At 40.0% G+C, this 10,729-nt stretch overlaps 1 protein-coding gene across 2 annotated transcripts; it reads right to left on the bottom strand.

The window, feature by feature from the left end:
* Positions 1–727: 727 nt before the first annotated feature.
* LOC127618460 (potassium voltage-gated channel subfamily A member 2-like) lies at positions 728–3,761 on the bottom strand. Of its 2 annotated transcripts, XM_052090914.1 has the most exons (3): positions 3,646–3,761; positions 2,810–2,947; positions 728–2,354 (listed from the first exon to the last, which is right to left on the bottom strand). In XM_052090914.1, the coding sequence occupies exon 3, from the start codon at positions 2,213–2,215 to the stop codon at positions 728–730; it is 1,488 nt and encodes a 495-aa protein (XP_051946874.1). In that variant the 5' UTR covers positions 2,216–2,354; positions 2,810–2,947; positions 3,646–3,761. The 2 variants fall into 2 exon arrangements, with proteins under 2 accessions (XP_051946874.1, XP_051946876.1); XM_052090916.1 differs by lacking the exon at positions 2,810–2,947 and having other exon boundaries at positions 3,646–3,734.
* Between the last annotated feature and the right edge of the window lie 6,968 nt (positions 3,762–10,729).

Raw genomic sequence — 10,729 nt, forward strand, 5'->3', positions numbered from 1 at the left:
AAAATGTCATATAGATAGAAAGGGGGGCTGGAACCACCCTTCCAAGCCTCGAAAATTGGTCATGCATGTACTTCTACATGCTCTACAATGTATTTTTACATTACACAAGATGGAATGTAACATTATTTAGGTACCGCATACGAGACAACGTTGTGGCTGGCAGGACAGGCAGCATTTGTGCAATCACAGAGAAATATATCCTTTGATGTTTATTCTTCACAATTATGTTATCTCATCCATTTTATAAATGCCACAAATCAATTTAGAGTGACAAAATGAATGGTCTTTCCAGATACAAATACCCTCTTGTCTCAAAAGAGACTCAAAATTGTCCTCAGGTTGGCAGTGAATGGGTGGGAACGGGTGTCAGGAATTGGTCCCTCTATACTACGCTTGTATCTATTAGTTAGGCTACGATTTGGCTACTTTTGCAAGCAGAACGACTACTTGAACAGTCACACACGTAAGACAAACTCCATGCAGACACTGAACACAAGGATGCAGGACATTGCCTCCCACCAAATCAAGACTTCCAGAACTGGGGGAGGTGCAAGAGGAATGGCGATGGCATGATGACTTCATCATTAATCTTTCGCTCACAATTACTTATTTAAGTTATCCTCTCTCTAAACTCTTGCATTAGGCATGTAAAGCCTTTGAAACAAGGGTGCTGAATCCCCTTCATAAATCTCTTCATGCTACCTTAAGTCAAGGTAGTTCAAAGCAGTTATACATCTGTAAGCATTTTGGTGATGTTAACATAGTTAGTGTTGGTTAGGGTGCAGTTGCCGGTCTTAATGTACTCTTCTCGAAAGTCATCGTTGCTGTTGTTAACAGCCTCTTGAATTTCCACGTAGTCAGACTTACTAATGGTTGACCCACTATGACTCTTTTTCAGGTCTTCTGATGAATCTATCTTGGGGACACTGGTCACATTAAGGTACTGGGCCTGCTCCTCACCCTCTGTCTCTCTATGGTAGAAGTAGTTGAAGTTTGAGACTATGACAGGCACAGGCAAGGCAATGGTCAGCACTCCAGCGATAGCACAAAGGGATCCTACAATTTTGCCTCCGATGGTAGTTGGAACCATGTCACCATACCCTACTGTCGTCATTGAGACCACTGCCCACCAAAAGGCATCAGGGATGCTTATAAACTGTGAGTCTGCCTCGTCTGCTTCTGCAAAGTAGACGGCACTAGAGAAGAGAATGACCCCGATGAAGAGAAAGAAGATAAGAAGCCCAAGCTCCCTCATACTGGCCTTGAGTGTTTGGCCAAGAATCTGGAGCCCTTTCGAGTGCCGGGAAAGTTTGAAGATCCTGAAGACCCGTACTAATCTGATGACCCTCAAAATGGCAAGTGACATAGCTTGCTGCCCCTGTTGACCATCCTCTGGCTTCTCTGCCAGCTCTGTGCCCAAGGTGATAAAGTAAGGTATTATAGCCACAATGTCAATGATGTTCATTATATTGACAAAAAAGCCTGCTTTACTGGGGCATGCAAAAAACCGTACCAAGAACTCGAAGGAGAACCATATGATGCAAAGGGTTTCAAGGATGAAGAATGGGTCGGTGAAGTAGTTGGAGGTGATGATAATTGTTGAGTTGGAAATGCTTGTGTCAGCATTCTGCTTCTCCATTTCCTCACTTCGAAAAATTGGAAGTGTCTCCAAGCAAAAACTGACTATAGATATGAGAATGACCATGACTGAAATGATGGCGATAATCCTGGCTGCACCTGAACTTTCAGGGTACTCAAAGAGCAGCCATACCTGCCTCTGAAACTCATTTTCTGGCAGAAGTTTCTCCTCTTCCTTAATAAATCCCTCATCCTCCCTGAATATCTCGATGGCTTCCTCACCGAGCTCATAAAAGCGTATCTCTTCTGAAAAAATATCCAATGTCACATTGACAGGCCTTCGCAACCTGCCACCTGATTGGTAGTAGTAGAGAATGGCATCAAAACTTGGGCGGTTTCTATCAAAAAAGTACTCATTCCTCAGAGGGTCAAAGTAGCGCATTCTCTTTTTGGGGTCCCCAAGCAATGTCTCTGGGAACTGAGATAGTGTTTTGAGCTGTGTCTCAAAGCGCAGGCCAGAGATGTTAATGACCACTCTTTCGCAGCACTCATGGTCTGGTTCCGGCTCATACGTGTCCTGTGGCTGACCAGGGAGAGCTGCGGCTTCATCAGCTGGGTCACCCGTGGCAACGGTCATGCTGTGAATCAAAGCAACCTGCAATTTGTGGTCAGGATTCAATGGTGTTGCCTCTAAAAAAGTTTGTGGGGCAGGGGGGGTTATTGGGGCTTCTCCTCACTCGTTGACACCTATCCCTTGCATTAGAATCCAGGAAATGCTGAAATAAACAGAAAGAGAGTACTTAGGGAAAACAAGGATTATTTTAAACATGCATGCTGCTAGAATCCACTGTGCTTCCTTATTATGCATGTATTGTACTGTGAAGTACTGGGGGGATTATTTAGTTCCCTAATTTTTCCAAGACAATGCTGGAAGTATTAATTTAGTTTTTGAACTAATGTATTACTCAAACACCATCAAATCTGTTCAAATGTAAGTGAGCAGATATCAAACCACTGCACAAAGACCATAAGAACTGCTACAAAACCAGGGCATCTAAAAACATCTATCAATCACATGAAGAACTTTACACATTGTATTTGCATTCATCTGCCAAGTAGATCAATACTTGCCATAACAACTGTGCCATTCCTCTTAGGATTCAATTATGCACTGTAAATCAGATAACAGCCTGAGTGCACTTAAATCATAACTGGATATTCCAAAACCTACCTAAATGCATTTGCATCAAGACAGCAAGACTGCCTGAAATAGAAAGGTTGAAGAAAAACAATATTGTTGGCTTGCTGATGCAGTGGGTTCCAACAAGTCTGAGACCAAAATCTGGGGGATTCAAAATCGAATTTAAACCTGGAGATAAACAGAAAGTTTTAGGATTTAAAAAAAGTCAATCAAAGAAATGTTATAGGACATATTTAAGATTCTGCACTAAGTCTCTACACTGTAACCTGCCATTGTTCACTTAATAAGCTATTTCAACCTGATCTAACCCTTATGATTCATTTTCCGGGTGTAACCTAATGCATTTAGGTTGATTCAGTGATTTTAAGTCATATTTTTGACTTGAATAAACCCAGTTCATTTAGATATAACCACATGAAGCACATTTTCATTGTAAACAAACCATACCAAAACAAAAAAGCATATTTGTGACATTGACATTCTTGGATAACTTGGATTATAAAGTTTTGCACAAACTGTTGATGCTGGTGCCAGTCTTAATCTGTCAATTAAGCAAAACAATGGACAAATCAAACACAACCGCAATCCTGAAATTCATGTACATTTTCTATTCAACATTTCACTCTAATTATGTTGGTGATAGAATTTGTGTTGTATTCAATTACAAGCATTTTCACAAGTGGTTTCAGAATTTTTGACCCCACTGTAGCCTACATTTGAAATCACATCACATCCATATCAGTGCAGTTTATTCATTTTATTTAATTGTAAACTATTTGATAGAAAACATTGATTTCTTTAGACCTATCATGCACCTCCACCCAGTATAACTGCAATAAACAAAACAGTAGGTTACGCAAGCTTACCTGCAAACACCAACCCTCCCCAAAGCTCCAGAGAAATCATTTGCAAAACGATTGTGCCAATCGGCTTGTTTACATGACACCAGCAGAACTAATAAAACGCCTTGTTCCCAGGGTCAGTGGTCTCTTTCAGCAGTCAGTCATTATACAGGTACTGCAATGTTCCTGGTCTTCCACCCGCCCGCTGCGCCAAAACTGCTGCGCTGGACTCGAATACATCCACCCGTATCGCAGCCTTCTGGAGAAACGGATAATAGCTGTATGCCTTAGAGGTTAAGCGAAGGGGAATCCCTTAAGGTGTTATTTTCATAGAACTTACCATTGCAACGGTCCAAAGATGCTAAGGTCAGCATAATCTGACGCCCCCTGTGTCCTCATAAGATGTGACGTTTTCTGCAACAGCGGGAGTGATGTCTCGACTCACTTCAGAAATCTGCAAAGAAACGCGGCAGTTGTTTGCGCGGGGCGTTGCCTCAAACATGCTTAAATTACACGAGATAGGAACATTTAACACAAATCGCCTGGATACGTGTGGCCACTCCAGTCAGATGGCCAGAATGATGCTCTGAGGAGTGGCAACATCTTGTTGTTGAGCAAACGTGCCCATCTCTCCAGAACGACTCTATCTTTTGAGCATCACGTTTCAGATGTTCCCAGTCAAGATTGTGCTGTTTATTTGGGATTTCTCCCCGTTGCGCAAAAACAGCGTCGCTTTTAACTGTTACCAGACACAGATTTCAGGCTCATGCACCCACGAAAAACACATCACACCGGCTGTAATCGGTGTTTTTGTTGCTGTTGTTTTTAACCCCATCAAGCAAGCGCAAGGTGTCAGCATTTTTCAGCAATAGGTTCCTCTCTCTAGATGGATCAAAGCATGCCCATGCATTATTGTGCAAAATGCATTCACGTATTTATCTTTGTGCCAGTCAAGGCAATGTATTAAAACGTGCATTAAAAATAAATAAAGTCAACCTTCCCAGTCCCACGCTGTTTTCTACATGAACGCATCCGGATAATTACCATCCTAATATGCACAGGGATTCCTCGCGCGCTTACTTGAGTTCACCGGGTTCGTTTTAGGGAGTGGCGGGCTGCGCAAGCGAGCCATTTCATGTCAAATTCCAACTTTTCGTCTTTCATTCATAATTATGCTGTCAGAGCAAGCGGTTTATGATGCAGTTGGGCACTGTCGCGCATACAAAGGGACTACAGTGAGCTGTGCTGCTGCGGTTGGTACCGCTGCTGAAGTACCTGAACATCAGTGTTTCTGTGTGTCTGTGTAAACTGAATATGAATATTATTTGTTTTATTTGTTTATTTTTAAATGTTGTATTTAGGGCTGTCAATCTATAAAAAAATGTAATCGAATTAATTACATGGCGTCCTGATTAATTAATCGTGATTAATCACATATACAAATATTTGCTGAGAAAGCCCTTTATATAACAATAATTCAATATATAATGATTATACATATTTATATCAATATATAATTATACATAGTTATCTTTAAATATTAAAATATATATATATATATATATATATATATATATATATATATATATATATATATATATATATATAAAAAAATATTCAGATAATTAAAATGCATTATATTCTTGTAGCAGAAGAGTTCATTATTGATAAGACAATACAAAAAGTGGCTTTAGAATACAATGTATTGTTTACTACCATATTATTGATCATAAGTCAATCATTGACATACAGTTCACAGCAATCCATTTCACAAGTGAATTTATCAATCAGTTGGAGATTCATTATGAGAGCTTGTTTAAGGACCGTCAATGTACACCTGCGACAGACATTTTTTTTATTTTTTAGAAACAAGCCAGGCAGGGGCGGATTGGCCATCGGGAATACCGGGAACAATCCCGAACGGCCGGTCCATTTCAGGCCAAAGACCGGCCTGTGGTCAATGAGTTTTTTTTTTTTTTTTTTTATGATACGCGACCGGCCTAACCGGCCTCTCAACTGCAGCGGAACGCTGTGTGTGTGTGATTCAGACCGGGCCAGACCAATACTTTCAATCCGAGTTTGGCGGGTTTGTGTGAATGCAACAGATACGAACGGTAAAAATGGCAAAAAGAAGGAAAGAAGAGAAAGAAATGGGTGGGGCCGAAAAAATAAGAATTAAAAAGAAAATTTTTTTGGCACAAGAGGCAGCTAAATGCGCCAAATTAACAGACCTTTTCCGTAGTGGAAAGAGTGCTGTGGCAGCCGGAGGTGCAGATGAGGAAGGACCCAGCAGCATGGACAGGACAGGTGCACGATTAGGGATATATTAGTGATTTATTATACACTGAAATTGTTTATATTTGCATTTATATATAGGCATTTATTACATGGCTTCGTAGAATTCCAATGTAGGAAGAGAGAAGAGGAGGAGCAGGAGAAGAGAGGAGGAGGAGGAGAGAGGAGGAGGAGGCGGAGGCGGAGGCGGAGGAGCAGCAGAAACCAGGAAACAGACAGGTAGAGGGGCAGTGTGCAAGGCTGGGTAGGCAATCATATTAGGCATATCAATCAATCAATCAATCAAAGCTTTATTAAGGACACACACACACAAAATAGAAAAATACAGCACAATGTTACATATTTACATATAGGATAAAATGCCAATAGTTCCACATACTAGATAATAACCTGACTGAAGCACAGATTGAATTAGAAAATGTATTATTCTTAGTCATATTTATTACTGATGTTCTTCTCATGTTCTTCTCAGCTGTACAATCAGTAAGCAGAGGCAGGGTCCAGCACAGGGGAAACTGAGCCAGTGAGAGTTGAAAGTGAGGACACACACACACACACACACACACACACACACACACACACACACACACACACACACACACACACACACACACAAATCTCTATTTTATGGGACTGCATTGTGGTTTTTGAGTATCTGAGTGGGTATTTGTTAGTATTTGTAACCATTTTATCACTCCGACTGACTGTACACATGACATGCTGGTATAGTTAGTTATACTAACTATACTGTGACTTATGTGTTCGAGATTAGGTTTTGCTGACCTGGTTGTGTTCAGTGCAGTGGTGACTTGCTTATACAACCTGAAGAGGCAGGTGTCATTCTAAAATTTCTTGAAGGTCTTCAGTGTAATCTGATTCTCTTTATACCATAAAAACACTATTAGAATTAAAATAACTGCAAAACATCCTTCTGCTCGTGCACCAAGGGCACTCGCGTAAAAGGCCTCTCCATCTTAAAGTCCCGGGCTGAATTTCAGTCCCAGTACGTCCCTGAAGCCAGGGGTATACATAGGGTGACCACCTGGCTATTGCTCTGTTGCAGGTCAGCAGACCTGATTTTGCAGGACAATGCGGGACACGTGGGAGAGATAACTTATTATTATTGTACTAGGTGAATAAATATTGATTTTATATTAGATGTATTTTTGCAGTGATGTTAAATGTTAATGACGGCGCTGTGAAAGTCACTCAGTTTGGCATAAGGTCTACAATACAAACTAATTTTAACAGCACAGACCTACTCAATGTAAATATAATGAAGTGAAAATAATAATCTAATCGTTAAAAAGCACATTTCCAAATAAGCACATCAATTCCATTATTAAAGACTAGAAAGATTAAATGCATTCTTACCGGATTTAGTGCATCTTGAATTACATTTTTTTGTCTGATCTGGCTGCTTCGAGTAGGGCCTTCTCATTCATTATGACTGTAGAACTCCTGGTAGGTGTAGGTGTTCACTTTCACCAGGAGTTCACTTTTGATGAGGTCCACAGATGCTCAGTTCCTTGTCTCTGTCCACGCATCAGTGTAAACACCCTCTCCATGAACCCGTTGGTGACAGGAATGCTCAAAGCCAAAGATATCAGAGCTGTCATGTTTGGGGCACTGAACTGCTTCAGCAGAGCTGTCCGTGAAACTTTGGTGGCATACCCTGCACTCTCCTTTTTTAGGGTCACCTGTAACTGGTTTTAACCATGTATATATTTTCTCCAATTCTTTATTATACGAACATAGACACTTTTTCTTCACGGGAGCTCCGGATAGGCCCATTTTTCTGTTGCAGTTTTTTTTTTCCAGTGTTTTCCCGCTCTGGCTGCACTGCGCATGTTCAGTGTTTTCTTATTAACTATTTTTTATAGTGATTTTGTAATTAAAGACGATGAAATATAATGATGCCAAAATAATAATAAAGATAAAAAATTATACAGACTAAATTGAAATGCGGGACACTGCTTATGACTTGCGGGAAGTGGGACAAAGCTTCCACCCTACCATACGACCTGCGTCAGACATGCTTGTGTCGCGGGTGTGTTGCGTCTTTAAAAGAAAATGTTTAGGTCACTGTGTCAAGTTATAGTTTAATACTCAATCTTTAAACACATATTGAGATCCCTTAGTTCACATTTGAACCCTTAGTAATGCGTATCTGTGTTGTTTTCTTCACTGTATAAACTGTGTGTTGCTCACACAGCTGAAATTTCACTTACTGCCCTCTGGAGTATACAGGTGGTACTGCGATTAAATGCGTAAATTATTTAAATTTTTGCTTTATTTTTTGTATAATTAATGGCGTGTTATTAACGCGTTATCTCGACAGCCCTAGTTGTAATCTAATGTAATGTTACAAAATAAATATACAAATAACATAATGTTAATAATAATAATAATAATTTGTATAATACAATGTTATTGTTTATATTTTTATATTATATAAAGTACAACATGGCTAAAGACCCTCCAGGGTAAAAGGTATATTATATTTTTGTATCACTTTAACTCTCCTGGGGGCCACTTCGCCACCTTTTTTTAAAATAATAATGATAATAATTTTAATCAAAACAACATTTCCATCATTTTCTCTTTTCACACAAATTATTGCTCCATCAATAAATAATAAAAAGATACACTTTGTGACCATAAAAAGGTAATTTTCCTTAAGGTGTGTTTACTGTAGGCTTATGGTACTGCATTTATTTAAATATATAAAATAAAATAAATATGTTGTTATATTATTATTGTTTAATATATAAAACTATATAAAATGTATATAATTGTTTATAACACACGCTGCATAAATATAATTGTATTTTATTATTTGAATTTAAATTAAAAATGTATCTTATTTTATTGTTTTCTTTTTTACATATTTTAAATCATATTTTAATTAAATGTAATGTTCTAAGATAAATATTGAATATAAATAAAATAAATATTGTTGTATTTTCCGAGGTATGGTCCGCCTCTCGGCGGACACGTGTCTCCCTTGGGCAGCTCCCTCTGCCCCCGGTTGATGTGTTTGTAGAGCTCCTCCCTCAACTGGTAGGACCTACAACCGCGCCACCTCCATGTGTGGCTCGTAAGCCCATGTGACGTATTTGCCCCATGTGACCTCACCAGCCTGGGCAGGATGTGGTCTCTGCGGGGTCTCTTCCCCCTGAAAGAATAGGATTGGAAAAGAACTTTACCGACACAACGTCTCGTTCGGGGGTTACAACAGTAACCTAGACGTTATTTATAATCTACATACTTGCTATTGTTTATTACAAATATTGCATAAACATAATTGTAATGTATTTAGTTGTGGTTGTTAAGCTAACTGTACCTATGGTTGGGGATTTGAACAAACCCCTAATTCTAAGAATTAAACTTCAGTGTGAACCTTGTCCTGCACTCTTTTTGACAAAAGTATGAATGATACCTCAAATTGTGTTACTTCTATTTGTTGTGGTGGGAGTGGATTCAAAGTACAATTCTTTGAGTCCGAGGCGTTGGAATCAAAAGTCGACTCCACCATGGGGATCAATTTCATTCAGGGGTGTGACATATTTGTCATATACTTTTGATCATAAATTGTGTGAAGTATGCTTTATATTGCACTGTTTATGGTAAGCTTACACTTTGCCTCTGTGACACCCTGTATGTATAGTCACAGGAATAATTCTATTTTTCTTTATGTATTTGATTTATTTTATTATGTTTATGATATTGTTTCAGTTACTGTTATTATGCTGGATTTGTGATGAGTAATACACTCAGTGGACAGTAGGGGGAGACAGTGTACTGATTGGAGATTATCTGAGTAACTTTGAGTCGCGGAGAAGAAGCCGCCATTACAAGAGCGACTCGTTGCTGATAACAGCACAACTTTGTCTGTCTCATTGTTTTACCAAACAGAATTAATTCACTGCAGCAACACCAGTCGGATGGCGGGCATGCTACAGATTTTGGGGGCTCGTCCGGGATCTAGCGCCACCTGCTGGTATGCGGATCCAATTCAAATGAACCACAGAAGGGCTGAGTGACGGGTGATCAGCGTGAGGACCACGAAGGGCAGCTCAACGGCGGCAGGAGAACCAAAGCACGGTGGTGAAAGGCTTTCCTGGCTGAGGAGGAGTAGTGCAGTGTGGTGCCAGCCAAGTGTGAACCCATCAGCAGCTGGATTGTCGATAAGATGACGTCGAGCGAGAGAAAAGCAACAGTTTGGGAAATCAAGAAAAGACTTCATCAACTCACCCATGATGAACTGATCAGCCTGGTGGATTGTCTGGAGCCAACTGCAGTACCAGAAAAGCACAGGTTGGATATAACTGATGAGGAGTGTTGCTTTGAGTACATTGTTGCGTACATGAATGGGGATTTTCTGCTGGAGTTAGAAGATGGAGGGTTGTCTCAATTGTTACTGTTAAAAGACAATGTCGATGTGATAATCCAGAAACAGAATGTAAAAACGGTTTTGCATGACACTGTGTCACTTACACCACCACAACAACTTACACACACCCCTGACACCCAGACACATCCGATGGAGTATAACCGATTGGTAGACTGCTATGAAGAGTTAGGGCGAAAATTAGCACAATACAAGATTGATGTTAACACAAGTAAAGCAGAATCTCCCAAAAGTAGCGGTAGCTTACCTGTGAATGTAGCTGGTGAGCCCAGCAGTGGAAAAAGGGAAAGTATGATCTCCCTCCGCGACCTTCAGCTACTGCCATTTCAGCACAGAGAGTTCAAAGTTCAAGGGGGGCAGATTGGTGACAGCACTTCTGATATAAGTTACACCAGTGTA

Source organism: Xyrauchen texanus, chromosome 25 (genome assembly GCF_025860055.1).
Source record: "Xyrauchen texanus isolate HMW12.3.18 chromosome 25, RBS_HiC_50CHRs, whole genome shotgun sequence".
Classification (NCBI taxonomy): Eukaryota; Metazoa; Chordata; class Actinopteri; order Cypriniformes; family Catostomidae; genus Xyrauchen; species Xyrauchen texanus.

Bases quoted from the DNA above. Each gene is read 5' to 3' on its own strand.
- LOC127618460 (XM_052090914.1), bottom strand. From the start codon at position 2,215: ATGACCGTTGCCACGGGTGACCCAGCTGATGAAGCCGCAGCTCTCCCT.